Below are 22,312 nucleotides of genomic sequence, written 5' to 3' on the forward strand. Positions count from 1 at the left end.
GTGCAGATTTTGTTGCTGGATTTTAAATCTTTTTACATTTTTCCCATCTTAGCCCATTTTCTTTCCTTTTCAGCCCGCATCTGTCTATTTTTTGACCTTGTCTGTTCTTATTATTCCCTACTTCAGTTTCTGAAAAGACCCTTTCTTTTTGACTCCTATTAAAAACACCCAGCAAATGTTTCTGAAATTTTACTTGTTTCTTACAGTAAGATATTTTCTAACATAAGCTTTTATTGTTTTCAGAGTAGCACACACTTTCCTTTATAAATTCTTTACTTGAGCTCCATGTTGATGTTTTTGCTCATTTACTGTTTTTTCCTATTTGCCAGTCTTTGAGGAAGAATCCTCATGGAATCCTGATGCTTGTCAATACACAGGATGGGCAGATTGCCTTTCAACAGCACCATCTCTATGGCTGTTGCATGAACATACTTCTTAGATCTAAAGCTCAGAAGTGGGTTGATGTGCCACTGTAGAAGTAGACCAAAGCATAGTTTTCTGTTCCAATGAAGATGGACACTTGGGTTTCCAGTTTGGGACTATTGTGAATACCACTACTATAAATATTTTTGTCATGCCTGTTGGTGCGCATACTCATGCATTTCTGTTGAATATATATCTGGGAGATAAAATCCTGAGTCATGGAATATGCACATTTTCAGCCTTAGTAGATAATGCCAATGTCCTGCGAATAGTGAACCAAAACTACTTGGAAAAATATTCCACAACATTTCCTTTTGTTTGATTCAACAAACCAGCACATCCTCATAGTTAACAAAATATTGAAATGAGACATAAGAAAATGTTCTTTTTAAGTAGGGCGTCTAGAAGACACTGAAGAGAATGAAGATTTTTCATTTGATTATTATTACTGAAAACCATTATAAATTATTGGGTGTTTAAGGAAAACAAATCTCCTTTCTCACGAAACACACATTGGCAAGTTTATGAGCAGTGCACACTTTGGGAGAAGTGCAGACCATTGGAATTCTTTATGATGATTCGCACTGCTTCTTTTTATTTTTTTAATCACAATCTGTAAAAAAGAGCCAAACAAATGTTTATGATTATGTCATCTTTTAGAAACATTCATTATCAGATCAATACATGCAAAAAATTACTGTGATACAGTGTGTCTGAGCCCTAGCTTTGAACTCCGACAGCCCCACACATATCCCAGCTCTGCCATTTATAAGACTTAGGGATCCAGATGTTTCTTACTTCACAGTGTGTCAGTTTCCAAATTCTAGCACTTAAAAAAATATGTACATTAACTAGGTTGTAATTGAAAATAATATACATACATCATAAAAAAAATAAAAATACAAAAGAATGTCAACATGAGGAAGATAAATCTCTTTTCCCCAAGTGTGAACTCCAGTCCCCAGTTTCCATGCCTGACAACAGCTACCTACCAATTTCTTATTGACCTTTCCAGAAATATTCTCTGTATATTGCAGGCATAATGTATATACATATATATATTTGTTTGTATATATACATATGTATTTCTAACTTTTAAAAAACCATGTATGCCTTTATTTCATTACTTGTCCAAATACTACTGGAACATAAACAGAAGAGTCAGACATGTACAATAATAACTAAGTTTATCATCTTTGGTTCTTGCCATCTTTCAATTACATAAAACCCATAGCTGCTTACCCATTTTTCAATGTTATCATCTCAAAGACATGTTTGTGAAAGTAGGTGGGTAGAATAAATTTTATCTAACAGTATGTTAGCCTAATTTACAACTTTATATATTTTCATATGATATGAAGCTTCAATTCATCCTCTTGACCTGGGTCTTGCAAATACCAGGAGCAGGCCTGCTTATGAATGTCCTGAAGAGCAGTTATCCATGGAACTTTTGTTTGGGAAAAGTTAATATGTAGACATTGGAGGACATAAGTACTGTTTCTGATTCTCTTTCCATTTTACTTTGACTTACTGCCAACATCCTTTACTATTTCATTTATTTACTTTTAACTGACAAAGAAAGATTATATATATTTGTCAGGTACAGCATGATGGTTTGAAATACGTACACATTGTAGAATGGCTCAGTCGAGCTAATTAACATATGTACTACTTCATATACTTTTCATTTTTTTGGGAAAGAGTGCTTAAAATCTCTCTTTGCTATTTTCAAAATATAATACATTGTTATTAAATATAGTCACCACGGTTGTACAATGCATCCTTTGAACTTATTCTTCCTAATGGAAATTTATATCCTTTGACCAACATCTCCCTACCACACTAGCTTCTGGCAACCAACATTCTACCCTTTACTTCTATGAGTTCAACTTTTTTCTATTCTACATGTAAGTGATAGCATATGTGTATGTGTGTGGATGCATTATGCCTGGTTCATGGCATAATGCTGGTATTTCTGTGCCTGGCTTATTTCACTTAGCATAATGCCCTCCAGGTTCAGACATGTTGCTGCAAATGACAGGATTTCCTTCTTTTTTTTTTTAAGGCTGAATAGTATTCAATTGTGTGTATACCATCATCTGTTGATGGACACAGGTTGATTTCAAATCTTGGCTATTGTGATTAATGCTGCAGTGAACATGGAAGTGCAGATATCTCTTTCACACACTGATTTCATTTCCTTTGGATAGATACCCAGTTGTGGAATTGCTGGATCATATGGTGGTTCTATTTTTTATTTTTTGAGGACCTCCGTGATGTTTTCCACAATGGCTGTACTAATTTATATTCCCACCAACAACATGCAAGGGTTCTCTTTTCTTCACATCCTCCTCAACACTTATTTTTTGTCTTTTTGATAATAGCCATTCTAACAGTATGAGGTGATATCACATTGTGGTTTTCGTTTGCATTTCTTGAATGATTATAACATTGGGCATTTTTTTCATGTATCTGTTGGCCATTCATATGTGTCTTCTTTTGAGAAATGTATATTCAGTCCTTTGCCCTTTTTTAATTGGGTTATTTATTTTCTTGCTATTGAGTTGTTTGAGTTCCTCATATATTTTGAATATTACCAGATGTACAGTTTGCAAATATTTTCTCCCATTTAGCAGGATGTCTCTTCACTCTGTTTATTGTTGTTTTGCTGAAACTTTTTAGTTTGATGTAATCCTTTTGTCTGTTTTCACTTTTGTTGCCTGTGCTTTTGAGTCATATCCAAAAGATAATCATCCAGACCAATGTTAGGAGTTTTTCCCTTATGTTTTCTTCTCGCAGTTTTACAGTATGAGGACTTATGTTTAAGTGTTTAATCCATTTTGAGTTGGGTTTTGAAAACGGTGTGGAGAAAAGGTTCTAATTTCATTCTTCTCTGTATGTAGATATCCAGTTTTTTCAGCATCACTTATTGAAAAAACTGTCCTTTTCCCATTGTGTGTTCTTGGCACCTTTGTCAAAAATCAATTAACCACAAATCCGTGGGTGTATTTCTGGGCTCTCTATTATGTTCCATTGGTCTTTGTATGTAGTACCATGCTGTTTTGATTAGCATAGCTTTGCAGTAGATTTTTAAGTCAGTTAGTGTGATGGCTTTGTTCTTTTTGCTTCAAAATTATTTTAGCTACTTGGGGTCTTTTATGGTTCCATATGAATTTTAGGATTGCCTTTTCTATTTCTGTGAAAAATGTCATTGGAATTTTGATAGAGATTGCAGTGAATCTGTAGATTGCATTGAATCTGTAGATTGCATTAAGTAGCATGGATATTTAAACAATATTAATTCTTTCAATTCATGAACACAGGATATCCTTTTATTTAATTGTGTCTTCTTCAGTTTCTTTCATCAATGTTTGATAGTTTTCAATGTATAGGTCTCCTTGATTCAATTTACTCTGAAGTATTTTATTTTTTTCCTTGTAGCTATTATAAATGGGATTGTTTTCTTGATTTCTTTTTTGTATAGCTTGTTGTTAATGTATAGAAATGCTACTGATTTTTGTATGTTGATTTTGTACCTGTAACCTAATTCCTTTATCATTTCTATTAAGTTTTTTTTGTTGGAGTCATTAGGGTTTTCTATATATAAGACCATGTCACCTGCAAAGAAAAACAATTTAACTTCTTCCTTTCCAATGCAGGTGCCTTTTATTTCTTTCTCTTGCCCAACTGTGCTGGCTGAAATTTCCAGTACTATGTTGAATAGAAGTAGCAAGAGTGGAGCATCCTTGTTTGTTTCTGATCTTAGAGGAAAAGGCTTCAACTTTTTACTGTTGAGAATGATGTTAGTTGTGAGTTTGTCATATATGGATTTTACTATGTTGAGGTACATTTGTTCTATAACAAATCTGTTAAGAGTTTTTTTTTTTTTTTTGGTCATGAAAGAGTATTGAATTTGTCAAATTTTTTTCTGAATCTATTGATATGATCATGTGATTTTTGTCCTTCATTCTGTTAATATGGTATATCACATTTATAGATTTGTGTATGTTGAGCCATTCTTTCATCTCTAGGATAAATCCCACTTGATCATGGTGAAAGATCCTTTTAATTTGTTGAATTTAGTTTGTTACTTTTTTTTTTTTTTTGAGAATTTTTGCATCTATGTTAATCAGGGATATTGGCCTATAATTTTTCTTTCTCGTAGTATCCTTGTCTAGTTTTGAAATAAGAGTAATGCTAACCTTGTAAAATGAGTTTGGAAGTATTCCCTCCTTTTCAATTTTTTTGGAAGACTTTGCAATTTAAATGTTTGGTAGGATTCAGCAGTGAAGCCATTGGGTCCTGCCTGGGATTTTCTTTGATGAGGGTCTTTTCATTACTGATTCAATGCCCTTACTTGTTAATGGTCTATTCTGATTTTCTATTTTCTTCACGGTTCAGTCTTGATAGGTTGCATGTGTCTAGACATTTATCCATTTCTTCTAGATTGTCCAAATTGTTGGTATGTAGTTGTTTATAGTAGTCTTTTATCTTTTGCATTTCTGTGGTATCAGTTGTAATGTCTCCTCTTTTACTTCTGATTTTCCTTGAGTCTTCCCTCTCTGTCCTTAAGTAGTCTAGTTAAAGGTTTGTCAATTTTATTTTTTCAAAATACCGACTTTTAGTTCTGTTGATCTTTTCTATTATTTTTCTAGTCTCTACTTCACTTATTTCGGGTCTAATCTTTATTATTTCTTTCCTTCTACTAATTTTGGGCTTAGTTTGTTCTTTTTTTAGTTCTTTGAGGTGTAATATTACGTTGTTTACTTGAGATCTTTCTTCTTTTTTGATGCAAGCACATATTGCTATAAATTTCCATCTTAGAACTGCTTTTGTTGCATCCCATAACTATGTCTTGTGTTTCCATTTTCATTTGCCTCATGGTATTTTTTTTTAATTTCCCTTTTCAATTCTTCTTTGACTTCTTGTTGTTCAGGACCATGTTGTTTAATTTCCATGTAATTGTGAATTTTCTGAAATCCCTCCTGTTACTAATTTCTATTTTATATACCACTGTGGTTGGAAGAAACATACTGGCTATAATTTCAATCTTCTTAAGTTTGTTAGGCTTGTTTATCAGTCATCAGTCTTGGAGAACGTTCTGTGTGTATTTGAGGAGAATGTGTATTCTGCTGCTGGTGGATGGAATATTCTATATATGTCTGTTAGGTCCATTTGGTCTAAGGTGTAGCATAAGTCTGATATTTCTCTATTGATTTTTTGTCTAGATGTTCTGTTCATTGCTGAAAGTGGGATACTGGAGGTCCCCACTATTACTGTATTACAGTCTAGCTCTCCCTTCATATCTATTAATATTTGCTTTATATATTTAGGTGCTCCAACGTTGAGTGCACATATATTTATAATTGTTAAAGCCTCTTGATGAATTGACCCCTTTATTATCACATAATGACCTTTTTGGTCTCATTTTATAGCTTTTTACTTAAAATCTATTTTATCTGATGTAAGTTTAACTACACTTGTTCTATTTTGGTTTCTATTTGCATTGAGTATCTTTTTTCATCCTTTCACTTTCAGTCTGTGTGAGTCTCTTGTAGGCTGGACATAGGTCTCATTTGTTTGTTTTTATCCACTCAGCCACTCTATGTCTTTGCATTGGAGAATTTAATCTAATTACATTCAAGGTAATTATTGATAAAGACTTACTACTATCATTTGGTTCATTGTTTTATGGTTGTTCTGTAGGTCCTTGTTCTTTTCTTCCTCTCTTGCTGTATTCCTTTGTAATTAGGTGACTTTCTCTAGTACTATGCTTTGATTTCTTGCTCTTCACCTTTTGTGTATTTAATATACGTTTTTTGCTTTGTACTCACCATGAGAAATATATAAAACACCTTATAGTTACAATAGGCTATTTTAAACTGGTAACAACTTAAATTTGATCGCATGCAAGAACTCTACACTTTTTAACCACCCTCCTCAACATCTGTGTTTTCAATTTCACAAGTTACATATTTTTATGTTGTATATCCCTTAACAAATTATTGTAGGTATTATTTTTAATAGTTTTGTCTTTTAACCTTCATACTAAAGATAAAAGTGATTTACACGCCATCATTACAGTATTAGAATATTCTGAATTTGACCATGTACTTACTTTTACCAATGAGTTTTATACTTTCATATGTTTTTGTATTACTAACTTTCAACTGTGGAATATGACACATATAGGAAAGTACCTAAAAGCAATGTACAGCCTAATGAATTAATGTACAGTACTCATCTGTGTAAATATCACCCAGGTCAGGAAATAGTATTCCATAAGCTCCCATTTACCCCTTCCCAATCACAATCCTCTCTTTACCTCCTAAAAGTAATCACTATTCTGATTTTATTTTTACAGTAGTCACTTTCTTACTTTTCGTTATACCTTAACTTTCTAAGTATGCATTCCTAAACACTATAGTTTAATGCTGTTGGTTTTGAACTTTATATAAATAAACTCATACTGTGGATTATTTTTGGATTTGGCTTATTATGGTGCTTATTATATTTGTGAGATTCTTCCATATGTTATATTTAGTTCTACTTCATTGTAATTACTGTAGAGTAAGGAATTCTGAAAAGGGCTTAATAGTAAATATTTTAGGTTTTGTGAGTCAAATGACAAAATCAATGATACTCATTTAACAAAAGAGAAAACAAATTTTCATAACATTTTTGATAAAATTTAAAATACACTACTAATAATTGACTATAGCTTTTTGTGATATAGTTATCTTAATGAAAAGAATGGAATTCTTATTTGGGGGAATAACATTTTGCTTAATTTGGGTTCAAGTCATTGAAATTGATTGCAAATGTTCATTTATTAATAGCGATGTGTAATTAGATTTTCCTCTTTCTCATTTCGTCTTTGAAAATGAGATTTTCCCCTATCTTATCTCATCCCTATGTCATCTTTGAAAATGTCTTTTCATTCAGAACGGTATGGCCAATACTGGTATCCATCCACAATTATATACTTTTATATAAATATCCATATGTATTGCTTGGAAGGCATTTATAGAATTCTATTAGATTCTTCTCTTGATATTTTCTTTTTAGCACGTCATTACAATACAGATTACTTCCAATTGAAGGTAAAATGGACTTGCTTCCATTGCAGATAAATAGATTTTGACATTTCCTTTGCACTTGTTTCAAAGTCCAAAATTGCTACTAGAAAAGTAGTTTAGGCTCAGAAAATATATCCAATGCAAATACATGTAGGAATGAAGATCTTCCTTCTTCTTTTAACTTTTCATAACATAGGAAGTATATTATTTGGGATTCAAATAATGTTAGTTGCCAGTGAAGGGACTTCACCATAGCATAAGCTCTGCATGTGAGTTCTGCTTGCCTTGCAACATTAGGACAGATTCATTAAAAAATATTACCGAGTCTGCAGCAACAGCCAATTTCCAAAGCCAGTCAGTGTTCTGCGACAGTAGCTGAGGATGGTGCTCTTACTTACAAAAATCTCAGTCTTGGCCCTGAGCTGGAAAAAAATCACACTGAAACTTTATCACTCTGAATCACTGAATGTCAGAGTGATGGTGCAAGCCAGAACATTCAGCTTCTCTTTCTGACCAAAAACCAACCAACCAACCAACCAACCAACCAACCAAACAACACACATACACAAAAACCCACAAAAAACAAAAAATGATAGAAGTGTCAATGGTTAGGTCCATGGAACTGAGTGAATTTTATTACTGACATAACTGGTTAAATAACATGATGGATTCAAACATTTCTCAACCAGAAAAAGGGTATCTACCTAAAACCTAAAGCTAACATTATATGGGAAAATTTGGCCTCACCCTAGGGGCTCCTCTGCACCCTAATCCATCATGCCAGCCCACACAGCTCCCCTGGCTTCTCTTTCCCTTGGTAATGTCCCTCTGCCCTTGGCAAGAATATGCATCTGTAGTTGTTGGGCATAATATTCTACAAATGTCCAGTAGGCCAAGTTTTTAAAAATTATGAATCTAAAATATTCCATTTTAATTTTATTATTATTATTGAGACAAGGTCTTGCTCTGTCACTCAGGCTGGGGTGCAGTGGCATGATCTCAGTTCACTGCAACCTCTGCCTCCTGGGCTCAAGCAATCCTCCTGCCTCAGTTTCCCAAGTAGCTGGGACTACAGGCGCACACCACCATACCTGGCTAATTTTTTTTGTATTTTTTGTAGAGACAAGGTTTCACCATGTTGACCAGGCTAGTTGCGAACTCCTGAGCTGAACTGATCCACCTGCCTTGGCCTCCCAAATTTGCTGGGATTACAGACGTGAGCCACTGCACCCAGCCAAATATTACATTTTTAAATGTTTTTTCTCTCTGCTCGCTTGTTAGTTCCTGATAAAGATTAAAATTTCCCAGAATTATTGTGGATTTGTCTATTTCTACAGGCAGTTCTGTTAAATTTTGCTATATTTAGGGTAAAGGCCGTGCTATTAAGTATATTTAAATTGTGACATTATATCTTCCCAATAAATTAGACCTTTATTTTTATGGCATGTCCTTCTTTTTCTCTAATACTTTGTGCCTTAAAGTTTTCTTTGATATGAATATTGCTATATCTGCTTTTCTACGGGTGGTGTTTTTACGGTATCTTTTTCAATCTTTTAACTTGCAACCATTTTGTATATTTAGATTTTATATAGGCTTCTTGCAAGCAGCATATAATTTAGTATGATTTTTATTCAGTCTGGTAAATTCTGACTTTACTTGGAATATTTTGTCCATTCACATTTAATGTACTCAATGACAAATTTTGGTTTACATCTGCCATTTTATTCAGTGCTTTCTATTGGTTCTGTTTCCTTTTTTCTCCTTTCTATCTGCTTTTTGTATTGAGTGTTTTGAAAACTTAATCCCATTTTCTTCTGTTAGTTTAGACGTCATATATCTCCTTACTATCCCTTCAGAGTTACCCTAGAGGTTACAAAATGCATCCTTGAGTTATCACGGATCATTGAGTTATCAATGTCAACTTATACTTTTATCTTCCTCCTAGACAATGCAAGTGTCTTAGAACAATTTAATCTATTTAGCCCTCTTCTGACTTACATATTACTCTTTTGTTTTATAACTGCATTGCTCCTATTACTGCTGTTTCTTGTAATTATTGTTTTATGCAATCAATAAGCCAATCCACATACCTGTCCTTAAATTTATTTCCAACCTTCCACCTGGGATAATTTTTCTTCTGCTTAAAAAGCATGCTTTAATAATTTCTTGTGTTGCAGATCTCCTAGTGATAAATTTTATTAGTTTCATTTGTCTGAAAATGTCTTTCATTGCCATTCTTGAAGAATATGTTTGCATGAAGAATACATTTGCATAGAATCCTACTTTATTTTGCTATTTTGATATATTGAACATATCATTCCATCTTTTTGGCTTTCATTGTTTCTGATGAGAAGTCAACTGTCAGCTTAATTGTTGCTCTTCTGAAGGTAATTTATCATTTTTCTCTGAATGCTTTTAAAGGTTCTTTTCTTTTTGGCTTTCAGCAGTATTAGTATTCTAAGATGTATCTAGGTATGGTTTTCTTTTTATTTATTCTGCTTAGGGTTAAGAAGTCTTCTTGAAAACAATTCTTTTATTATTTTTGGAAAATTCATATTCCATATATTCTCCCAACATATTATTCCTTCCTTTAGTAGTCAAATTTATTCAATCAGTGGTCCATACCTACTCACTTTTTCTCCTTTTCTAAATCATTAAGTTATTCTAAATCTATCCTTCTCTCTCTTCTATAAATTCCTATCCTTTTGTCTTTCCATGCTTCTTTCTAAATATCTCTGAGGAAAGATTCACTGAGTTTCTCATTTTTGCTACTGTATTTTTAAATTCTGGAATTTCTATTTTCTTCAAATATGCTATATCATTTTTATTATGTCCAGTTCTCTTGAAATTTTCAATATTGGCATTTACCCTTTGAACACAGTAAGTGTCTTAGCTCAGGCTGTCATAACAAAATACCATAGATTGAATAGCTTAAACAGCAGAAATTTCTTTTCTCACAGTTCTAGAGGGTACAAGTCCAAGATCAAGGCGCCAGCATGGTTAGTTTTGGTTGAAAGTTCTCTTTCTGGCATCTAGATGGCCACCTTCTCACTGTGTCTTCACATTGAAAGTGGAGGAAGAGAGGGAGAAAGGAAGAGAGAGAGAGAGGGAGAATGGCAGAGGGAGAGAGGAAGAAGGAGAGGAGAAGCACTGTGATGTCTCTTCTCGTAAAAGCAATAACCCCATCATGAGGGTTCTGCCCTCATTACCTTATCTAACCCTAATTCTCTTCCAAAGGTCCTGTCTCCAAATACCACATTGGGCGTTATAGCTTCAACATATGCATTTTCAGGGACACATTTCAATCATAGCATTCTACCCCAGGTAGAATTCATGTTCCTCACCATTAATTCTACACCAACAATACCAAAAATCTTAACTCATTCCCACATCAACTCTAAAGTCTACAGTTCAAATTCTCATAAATATTATCCAAATGAAGTACGGGTGAGACTCAAGATATGACTTGTCCTGAGGCAAAATTATTCTCCACCTATGAGCCTGTGAAACCAGCCACACTATGTGCTTCTAAAATACTATGGTGGGAGAGGCATAGGGGACATATTTCCTTCCAAAAGGGAAAAATCAGAAGAAAGAAATGGGTGATGGATCCTAAGCAAGTCCACAACCTGGCAAAGCAAATTCCACTGGATCTTAATTCTTGAGTATAGTCTTCTTTGGCTTAGTGTCTTGCTTTCTAAGCCCACTGGGGTGGCAGCATCATTCCCATGGCTCTGCCCCTTTGACTCTACAGTGCCCCATCCCCATTACTCTAGGTAAGTGTCTGCTCCTTGTAGCTCTGCTGACCCAGGGTCCCACCCCATAGCTCAGATGAGCTGGGGTCCACTGGGTGATCCTTCCTCCAAAGCTCATGGTGAAAGCCACCTGGCCTGTTGAAACTGGGACAATGGCCCTGATGACCTCTGGATCTCCTGTGGAATCATTTTTCCTTCTTCTTGAAGAATAGTGCACGTTTGCAGCTGAATAGTTCTATCATCCCATCCTGTCTAATTCAAGAAGTCCAATCAATAGGCTTCCTTAATTTCATCCTGCAATGTTTCTGCTCATATAATCCATACACTTATCAAATGTCTGTTAACCGACCCTTAGCATTCCCATCAGAAAGAGCTTTCTCTTTTTTTCCAATATGAACAGGCTAAGAATTTTCCAAATCTTCACATTCTGATTTCTTTTTGCTTAACAATTGCTTCTTCAATTAATCTCTTGCCATTTGCATTTTACGATAAGCAGTCAGGAGGAACCAAGTTGCTCCTTCAACACTTTGCTTAGAAATATCCTCAGCTAAATATCTAATAATTTCATTGCTTGCAACTTCATCCTTCCATTAAACACTACAGCACAGTTCAGTTAAGGTCTTTGCCATTTTATAATAAGGGTCACCTTTCCTCTAGTTTCTAATAACATATTCCATATTTCCATCTGAGAACTCACCAGAATCACCCTTGATGTCCATATATATATAGTATATACCTCAAAACTCTTCCAGCTTCTACCCATAACCAGTGGCAAGTCCACTCCCACATGTTTAGGTAGTTGTTACAGTAGTACCCGACTCCTGGTACCAAAATCTGTCTTAGTCAGCTGGGGCTGCCATGACAAAACAACATAGACTGGGCGGCTTAAACAACAGAAATGTATTTTCTCATCGTTCTGGAGGATAGAAGTCCACAGTAGTAAACATAGTTATTTTAAAGTCTGTGTCTAATCACAAAGGCATAAGAACGATACAATGGACTGTGCAGACTTGGGGGGAAGAGTGGGAAGGGGACGAGGGATAAAAGACTACAAATATGTTGCAGTGTATACTGCTCTGGTGATGGGTGCACCAAAATATCACAAATCACCACTGAAGAACTTACTCATGCAACCAAATACCACCTGTACCCCAATAACTTATGGAAAAAATAAATAAAGTCTGGGTCTAACAACTCCAATATTTTAGATCCTTTTATGTCTGTTTCTGTCATCTGTTGTTTTTGCCGCTTGTTCAGATTGTCATGTCTCCTCATGTACCTGAATATTCTTGATTGTGTTCTAGAAATTGTGAAAATAGAGGTCTAGAACAATGTTAACTTCCTGTAAAGAGAATTTACGTTTTATTTCTGGCAGGTTCCTTGAGGCAATAGAAACCAAGAACCTCGTTAAGTTCAATTTCTGGGATTGAGATTTTTAAAATCACTCAGATGATGAGAAGCTAAACTACATTATACGCCAGGGATAGTTTACTTCCAGTCAACCCTTACCACTGGGGCATAGCCTTTTAGAGTCCCTACCCAAATGAAGAAGGTTTACCAGGGCCCCATCCTTGACTCAAGTTTTTTGTCCCCCTGGTTTTGCAAAGCTTTTAAAAATACTGCTCAGTCTTTCAGCCACATTTTCTAGAATCTTCATATTCTCCCAGGAAAAAAGTAGCTCCAAATGCCAGACCCAACCCTCTAAATTTCTATCTTCTCCTAGATCTTGGCCCAGAAATTCTTCACTATTTATTAGCTCTCTGTTCAAGCTAATTAAAAATACATATTTTTAAATACGTTATTTTAAATCAGTGGTCCATGCCTACTGCCCCTTTCCCTAGCCATCATTGAATAATCTCACATCTGTCCTTCTCTGCTTCCCTCTGCAAGAAGGAAGAGGGAAGATATGCTTTGGGGACAGCTAAGCTGCATGTTCCAACCATTTAATTTATTGGTTGATCACCTTTATTGAGTGTCTGTAATTAGCCTGACAACTAGACTTTCTTGCAAGTAGATTTTATAATTATCATATACGCTTTACATAGGCTTTAATGAAATACATTTTACTTTAAGTATAAAATGGAAGATAATTTTTGTTCTCCTCTGGCTTGATTTCACAGGTCACTATGGATGTCATGGAGTAGGTATCATAATCAGAAGTAAAGGCAGATGCATTCAATGCATACTGTGTAAATTATTAATCTTATTAAATTTCCACGTCAGAAAAATGACCACCCCAACCTTAAGGCTTGCTTTTGTCACAGTAATAAGGTAGGCAAATGCTTTGGTCCTTGAATTTGCATTTTATAGACAATATATAACATAACATGTAATAGATGTTTTATATTTTCAATTATTTCAGAGGTTATTTTACTATTAAAGTCTAAAGTTTTTCTGCTGTAATTTACAGCCACAGTTTGATATTTAAGAGTCACTTATTAGCTTTCTCTCTGCAGTATTTTTTACCTTCCCTCTCATCTCAACCTTCCTTCCATGATTCCTTTTGATTGAGACTTAAGATTCCATTCTATTGGACCAAGGACTGAAGCAGAGAAATTATTTGTATAAGATTGTACAATTGGTGGCAGAGTTGGCCAATACACAAAACTTCTGAGTGCCAGACTAAAATTTCTCCCTAGCCCTGGTACTTTCCCCAACCTGATGGTTGGCATACCTTCAGGGCAAAACAGCAGAAGATGTGCCTCTACCACAAAAGGGTTGAGGGAGAAAGTATAGGCAAAAAGTTCACTCCATTCCCCTCCTCATGAGAATTTTAGTTTTAATTGACTCCCTAGCACTATTCTCCTAGTAACCTGATAAGGTGATAGGTGTCAACTGTGTTACTGAGCAACTTGAACTACTTAAAAATGACCCCTGATCGGCAAATTCCATCTGAACTGGGAGGAATGAATACCTAATAGAAAACCATAGCTTTGAGTTTCTGTGAGTATGTTGACTTTTATAGCCGGGCAAATCCACGGTGGGGACCCTGGAAGCTATGCCTATGGAATTATTACAAGAGATTCTGGCCCCTGGGGTGTGAAACTTTTACGCCAGGGCAGCTCCTGTACCCCTCCCCCCACCCACCTACCTCTTTTCCTTGTATTGTATCTGCACTCCATAAACTAGGGACTAAAGAAAATAGCTATGTGTTCTTCTGCATGGCTATGGCAAGGGCTCCTACAGGAAGAGAAATGTCTGATGTTGCCTTGCTGGAAGCTGTTTCCTGTCTTATATTTTTCTAAGTACATTCATGCCAAATATGGTCTATGTTAGTCTTGTGAGTATGACAGCCTTTAGTTGAGCCCAAGACCAACCCCTGGTGGGCACTGCAGAAGGTGTCTGAGCTAGAATTGGGCAGGCTGTGTGTCTCATGCCATGCTTACAACTAGCACAATGCATTAGGGCATACCTTGTCTACTTCCATAAGAACAAGTTTTTTTTTAATGTATAACACTGACACATTCTGTAGCTTCATTTGACAAGGTACATACACACTAAAAGAACCCATAAAAATAATTTAGAGTCCTATTTTTTGTATCACAAGAGTCTATTTGCTGTAATATAAACTCTAATTTTCTAATAATCTCAACAGTAGATGCTATAACCTAGAGGAAATGTGCCAATTTAAACAGAAGTCCTCCATTTCTTAAACAACAATCTTCCATTTCTTAAACAGCAATTATGATTGTTAGAGCACAGCACAAAGCTGAACAATGCTGCTTTTCTTCCTTTCTCTGCTTTTTTTTCCAGGTGGAAAATCAAACTCACCTTAGCTGTTGTTCTCATTTTGAATTTCTTTCTCAAGTAACATGGCAGCATTTGAGGCCTCATCTTGCTGTCCCTCAGTTAATCTCTTTTGAACCATGCTTTCTGTGCAACTGTGGATGATCTGATGGGCTGCAAGAATATGTTTCCGCTGTGCGTTCCTCACTGTGCCAAAGCAATAGAAAAATTTTCACTCTGAAAGTCTGAACGAAACCATTCCCAAATGTTTCAAGAGAGTCATAATAGAAATAATTTTGCAAACTAAAGGTAAACCCAACCCAAATCTAATTTCTTTCTGCTCCCTCTGTTCCCACTCTCTGGTTCAGCCCAGTCATACTCCTTCCCACCAGGCTTGCCTCCATTCCACTCCTCAGCAGTTTCCCTCACCTGGAATGCCTGTACTCCAAAACCTGGAAAGCTCATGTCCAACATCCTCCAGGAAGTCTCCTCTGACTACGTCAGCCCAGATTTACCACTTACCGCACTTCAGTTTGTACCAACCTATTCAGCATTGAAGCATTTCATGTGAGTTACATTTTGTTTGATACCTAGAGTGTAAATAACTTACAAATAAAGACCTTGTCTTATACTTCTTTTTGAGCCTTAGTTCTTAATGTGGAGGGGACTTACTGATTGATGATGAGTTTATGAGCTCATGGCTTTAGAAGGTAGTCCTAGCTCCAAATTCTAAGAATATTCACTATCAGGTAAGCACCTAAGCCCTTGGAAAGGAGTAGTGATGATGATGATGTTAGCAGTTAGCATTTGTCCTTACTTTGTACCAGGTACTGTTTTAAGCAGTTGACATGTAATTCTTCATTTAATCCTCCTAAAAGATGGTATTTTAATATCCTCATTCTCAGAAGAAGAAACATGGACACAGAGACATTAGATAATTTACCTTTTTTTGATCCACTTTACGTTTTTCTGATCCATTGGCTTTTTAAAAAGTGATATATCTCAAAATCGTCTGTATGTAATATTATCTTAATTTTGGGTAAAGAGTGTATATATAATATATATGGTTCTCATTTGAAAAGAGAAAAAAAAGGTCCTAGTGTGCTCCCTGTTCATATGGCTCTTTTGATTTGGCAAAAATATAAAGGGAAGAGGCTAGGGACTCACACAACTTGACCGCAGATAAGTGCCACTGGATTCCTTTCACTCAAGTCTTCCTCCAGATCCTCAACTCAGACTCCCAAGGTGAGAGAGGGGATCACAAAGTAGTAATTTTTTTTTTTTTTTTTTTCCAGACAGGATCTCACTCTGTTGTTCAGGCTGGAATGCAGTGGCACAATCTCGGCTCACTGCAGCCTCCACCTCCCGTGCTTAACTGATCCTCCCACTTCAGTCTCCCAAGTAGTTGGGACTACAGGTGCATGTCACCACACCTAGCTAATTTTAAAATATTTTTTGTAGCAACTGGGTCTCCCTATGTTGCCCAGGCTGGTCTTAACTCCTGGATTCAGGTGATCTTCCCACCCCAGACTCCCAAAGTGCTGGGATTACAGACTTCAGCCACCACGCCTCGCCACAAACTAGTAATTATTAAACCCACTGTTTTCCTCCTCTCTTTCAATCCTAGGGTGGAATTCAACCAAGGGTGTAATGGCTTTGAAGCAGCCTGGCCTCACTTTGAACCCAGGAGAAGTGGAAAGGAGTTGCATATTTTCTTAAGGTCCTAGAAAACATAAGGTCCTTTTGTAACATAATGTGACACAGAAATATATTACTTGATCTGAAAATTAATTTTTTTGTATAAGCACTATCATATGCTATTGATGCAAGTCAACGATCATTTTGTGGGGCAATATGGTAATATCAAATTGGGAGAACAATCTTTTTGTAGGAAATTTGGTACTATCTATCAAAATGTAAAATACACATACCTTATATCCCAGCAATTGTACTGTTAGGAATTTACTCTCAGAAGCATGCCGGGATATGTGTAAAATATATTGACTGAAGCACCGTTAGTAACAGGAAAACAAACTGGAAACAAACTAAATGCTTATCCTTAGGGGGTACTGGTTTAAAAATTACACTACAACCATGCAATGGAAAAATCAGGCATTTCTTTGTCCTCTCCAAATGTGTTAGAACTCCACCATTTCTTTATCCCTGGTCAAGCAAATTGAAATGTTAAGCATTTTTCTGCTTAAACCTGTCTGGAATTCCCCTGTATAATTTTCAATGCTTTTGAGCTGCCATTTCACTTAAATATTGTTCTTCTCCTGGTTGCTCCCCTCTGTCTAGGATCAAGCCTGCCATCAACAGTCTCAGAGCTATGGAAGAATCTTACTTTTCTGTTTAATATATTATTTTCTCTTTCTCTATTGACTGAAAGCATCAATCTTTAAAAACATGCCACCAGTGACAAATGATAAGTTAGGATATTTATACTTGGATGGAATTCCAGCAGAAACAAGCTATTTGGGGTGCAGGCAGAGCAGCAAAGTAGATTTAGACCTTTCCCGCACCCCTGCTTTTTAATATTCACGGTTCACGTGTCCTGCCTCCATAAGGCTGCTACAATGTGAAAATCTTTTATATGCTCATTATCTGTTTTATGCTTTTAAAAAAAAAATACACCTCTTCTGAAAACTTGGGAACATCCTTTTAAACAAGGTTTGGATTTTGATATTGTCACTCTTATTAGAACTACGTCCCATCTGTATTAGAGTTGATTATATTCTAGAATCAGGTAGCATGAAGAGAACCTGACAAACTCTGAAATAAGAAAACTCAGTGATCCTCCTTCAGAAATTTCCCCATCCCTCTGTTTAATTTTAAATCTCTGGGATATTGAAAATAAGTTACATATTTTAAAAATCCTAAAGTAAAGCATTTACATTGGCTTACCTTTTTCTTTGACAAAGTATTTTTGCACCTCTGGGATCAGAAAACTATAAACCAACTCAGCAACAATCTCCTCTGACTGAAGATAGGTTCGGCTAAAAAATATAAAACAAATTGAATTATTTCTTTGGTTTTTTTACTTGAGCTGCTGATTTATGCTTTCCTGCTGTGTAAGCAACTCCATTCAAATCCCAACATCACCTTTTCCTTGATTAAGTGATCTGAAATATCACATTCCTGGCAAGTTTGTTTAACTCCATAAAAAAAATTTGGATTTGACCCTGTCCTTCAGTTACCCTGCCTGCCAGGAAGAGAATGTTGGAAACACAGCTTATACATAGAAGCCAGAAACCTTGGGATGAAGTCCCAGTAATGTTGCACACACGTATTCACATTGTTTTTATGCTTCCGAGTATTCTTAAAGTAAGTAATGAGAGTAATCCAGATTGCAGAGGATAACTGAGAATACATACAGAGGTACACGCATATTGGCTTCTCAGGAGTTATGTTAATAAAACAATGGACCCTGAAGTATGAGTTATTTGTTTCTCCTTGGTGGTGAAATTGTAAGCTCTTGAAAAAATATATATGAGTATCAGCAAATAGGCTGTCCATTCTACAATCTGTTCTCTTGATACACACCGGCTTTCCATTTCATAAGCAATGTCATTGATTTTCTCAGCCATCTTCTCTATTTCTGCCCTGGCTTGTTCTTCTGCAGTATTCGCTTCAGTATTCAGTATTATGTCTTCTAGGTAGGAGCTTATAGTACTATGGTGAACTTTAACTACCTGCAAAATACAATAATACCCTCACTAAAACAGGTATGCTGTTGTAAACAACACAAGAAAAATACACAAACATTGGGTTAACTTTTTTTAGCTCATATATTTCATTTATTAAGTCAACAGTCCCTTCACTCATCATTCATTTTCTTTAGCATCTCATCAGTCTATTTCTCATCCACCTGCCTACTCATTCTGGGCAGCCCACACCCATTTAGCCCATTTCAGAATTATGGATCTTATTGGGTGGGGGGGCAAGACAGCATTGCTGAAGGATCATGGGCTTCAGAGTCAATAATGCTGGTTCAAATCCTGGCTTTGTTCTTACCAGCAACGTGATTTGGTCAAACTACCTAACAGAAGAACAGACAAGGAGGTATTCTCCAGTATCCTTTTCCTCCTTCCTCTTACATAATAGAACCCCTGGATTTCAGCTAGGCAAACAGGTGCCTAGAATAAAGACTACATTTCCTAGCACCCACAGGAGCTGGATTGGCCATATGACCACATTCTGACCAAAGAAAGGATTCTTAAAGGGAAAGACCTGGCTTCTTTTTTTCTCTCTTCATTTCTCCTTTCATGAGGATATAATGCTGGAACACCAGCAATCATCTTAAATTGCCAGAAGGGCTACGACTTAGGAAGAGAAGAGCAGAAAGCTAGAAGGATCCTGGGTCTCTAATGAATTTATTGAATTATCATACCAGCCCTTGACTGCTTCTTTTTAAAGCTTACTTGATATCATGAAATAGGATACAGATTTTAAAAGTGCATTGGAAGCAAACTCAGAGATTAGAAAAATAAAACAAAATAAAAAGGACAGAGCACATAAATGTACAGTGTAATGAATTAGGGTAAAGTCAGAACCCATGTACTATAGTAACTGCCAGTATCTTAGAAGGCCACCATGGTTTCTTCCTTTACTACAGCACCTTCCCACTTTCATGGTAAACACTTTGTTTTCTCTATATTTTTGCTCCCTAAGTATGTAACCATAAGCAAAGTAGTTTGGTTTTTCCCGTTTTACAGGTGTATGCACATAGAAAGATTAAGCAACAACTGTGGCATACTTAGTTTTGCGTGTATATGTATGCTGATTATCAGCTTCTTAGAGGTAGGGCACTTTTCTGTTTCATGTCTAAATATATCTTTGTATCTGAGATAATGCCTGGGACTCAGTAACAATTCAGTACCTGTTTCTGGATTGGCACTTTGGCACAATTCTGAGTATATGATACTGTACACCTATGTGTAAAACATCAACCTTCAATCCTTCTCTATGGGAGACTCTCAATGGCCAGTTGAATACAGTATCAACCAAACAACTAATCAACCAAAATATATCTGCTGAAGGTCTATTAGGTACAGGGATCTATGCTGTGTTGTGCAAGGCACAAACGGAATATACAATATTCATGCTCTCATAGAGCCCACCCTCTTATTCAGGAAGCAAGTTGCATCTATATGGATCAATTAGACAGCTCAGTCATGTAATAGTAGAGAGGTGGAAAGTTTACTACGGTCCATCCATAGCCATATATGTACCTGTGTGTTTATGTATATCTTTATAAATGTGTAAATTTCTGGACACATTTGTGCGTGTATGTACATGAATAAGGAAACGTGTGGCTATGTGTGTTCCTCTATGTCTTGCTAATATTGTGCACACCAGATATTTATAAATATGTCCTCATGTATGTGCCTGCAAAATTGTATATGTATTTAAAGATGAGTCTATGACTTTATATCTGTGTTTCTGTCTATATGCTATATTTTGGAAATTTATTAAATATTACATTTCTGTTTTATAATTTATGTGCAAGCATATTTCTCTTCAAGAGAATCTGTTTGAATGGAGGTTGGGGAAATAGGATGGAAAATAGTCATTATATTTTAATTAGGAAGGTTGGGAATTAAAATGATGGATGATATTTGAATCTGTGGATCCACAGTGGGTACATTTTTTACCTAAGTGATTCTTAAATCAGGCTAGAAGGGCTATCTTAACCCTTTCTTGCCCTTGCTAGACAGAGCTGATGTTTTCTGCCATCATTCCCATTTAGAAGATGTCTTCCTAAGAAGCTTTTTACCAGCTTCTTCCTTTCTCTGCTTTTGTGTATAGTAGCTCCTCGGTTCCATTGCTTCTTATTCTCACCCCCAGCTATTCTTCCCATCCCCAGATGGTTCTTCCTTAGTGATATTAGGTAGAGATGGCAAGTTCTGATTTGCCAATAATTTCTTTTTTTTTTTGAGACGGAGTCTTGCTCTGTCGCCCAGGCTGGAGTGCAGTGGCCGGATCTCAGCTCACTGCAAGCTCCGCCTCCCGGGTTCACGCCGTTCTCCTGCCTCAGCCTCCCGGGTAGTTGGGACTACAGGTGCCCGCCACCTCGCCCGGCTAGTTTTTTTGTATTTTTTTAGTAGAGACGGGGTTTCACCATGTTAGCCAGGATGGTCTCCATCTCCTGACCTCGTGATCCACCCGTCTCGGCCTCCCAAAGTAGTGGGATTACAGGCTTGAGCCACCGCGCCCGGCCTGATTTGCCAATAATTTCTAAATCTCAGTAACCCTTTTTGAAGAAAAGTGTGTTAAGATTGGTAGGAGGCTACAAGCTGGTCACCAACTCCCAAATTTACATCTTCAGCCAAAACCTCGTTTCTAAATTCCATCTTGTAGATCCACCTACTGAAACAATACCTCTGCTTAGATATCCCAAACTAAATATAAATTGATTTCCTGATTCTTCTCCTGCCCCTACGCTTATTCCTCTCTCAACTTTCCTACCTCAGGAAATAATACCATCATTTTCCAGTTGCTTAAGCCTGACACTGGACATAATACTCGACTTCCTGGGTCTCACTCGGGCCTTCACTACTTCAACAGCTACTTCCTGGCCGCCTTGTTCCCCCCTCTGTCCTCCCTCCAGCCTGTGCTCCACACAGCAAGTGGAGTAACCGGCTTAAAATGTGTCTCTGGGCTCTATTTGTTTCCTTCATGGAGCTCAATACATTTTCTAATTCTATACACAGGTGCGTATTATGTGTTATCTAAGCTTTAGGAGAGAAGGGATCGTGTCCGGGTTTTTTTCCCCTCCAAAGTTTCCCACAATGCCTTTGTAGAGTGCCTGCCATACAGTAGGAACCCAATGCATAAACAAAAGCCAAATGCCATTTTATGTTATGAGCATCCTTTGGTTTGACTTGGCTCCTTCTAGGCAGCTTCCATACACCCAGCTGCCCCTACTTGCCTCCTTAAATATCTCGTCCTCCTCCCGCAGGCGCTGTTTTTCCACCTGGCGCCGACCACTCTCTTCAGCCTCTCGTATCCGCCGCTGGCGCTCGGCCAGCATGACAAAGGCATGGATCCTCCTCTCCTCCTGCAGTCTCACCAGCTCTTTGGACAGGAAGTCAAACATGTCTGCCAGTGCCCTTCCTTCCAGTCCAGCCAAATGGTTTTCAACCAGTGACACCTTGAAAAGAATAACATAACTTTAAGGACACAAATTCCACTATGAGTGGTGATTATTAGAAGAGGCACCGGATTACTCAAAACTCTTGGCAGTCAATTCACTTTCAGAATGCATTTAATTTTTATTGGGAATATTACCTCTCGATTGACTCCATCCCAGGTTCTTATGAGGAAAAC

General features: G+C 36.6%; 1 protein-coding gene and 1 long non-coding RNA gene across 5 annotated transcripts in view; one reads left to right on the plus strand and one right to left on the minus strand.

Moving 5' to 3' along the window:
• Nucleotides 1-211: 211 nt before the first annotated feature.
• CFAP91 (cilia and flagella associated protein 91) overlaps nucleotides 212-22,312 on the minus strand; it is a 61,644-nt gene continuing 39,543 nt past the window's right edge. The window contains exons 14-18 of one of the 4 annotated variants that reach the window (XM_011722189.3): nucleotides 21,915-22,136; nucleotides 18,527-18,675; nucleotides 17,888-17,979; nucleotides 15,029-15,190; nucleotides 212-1,036 (exon numbers count right to left, since the gene is read on the minus strand). In XM_011722189.3, coding sequence (XP_011720491.2) covers nucleotides 15,030-15,190; nucleotides 17,888-17,979; nucleotides 18,527-18,675; nucleotides 21,915-22,136 — 624 coding nt within the window. In that variant the 3' untranslated portion in view covers nucleotides 212-1,036; nucleotide 15,029. Of the gene's footprint in view, nucleotides 1,037-7,146; nucleotides 7,925-7,952; nucleotides 10,560-15,028; nucleotides 15,191-17,887; nucleotides 17,980-18,526; nucleotides 18,676-21,910; nucleotides 22,137-22,312 lie in introns of those variants that run through there. The other 3 variants (XM_071092367.1, XM_011722191.3, XM_011722190.3) reach the window with 3 other exon arrangements.
• Nucleotides 15,741-22,080, plus strand: LOC105470328 (uncharacterized). Its single transcript, XR_011620329.1, has 4 exons — nucleotides 15,741-15,810; nucleotides 16,131-16,228; nucleotides 16,611-16,703; nucleotides 21,945-22,080. It is a non-coding gene; the product is annotated as an uncharacterized lncRNA (long non-coding RNA).

This window comes from Macaca nemestrina, chromosome 2 (genome assembly GCF_043159975.1).
Source record: "Macaca nemestrina isolate mMacNem1 chromosome 2, mMacNem.hap1, whole genome shotgun sequence".
Taxonomy (NCBI): domain Eukaryota; kingdom Metazoa; phylum Chordata; class Mammalia; order Primates; family Cercopithecidae; genus Macaca; species Macaca nemestrina.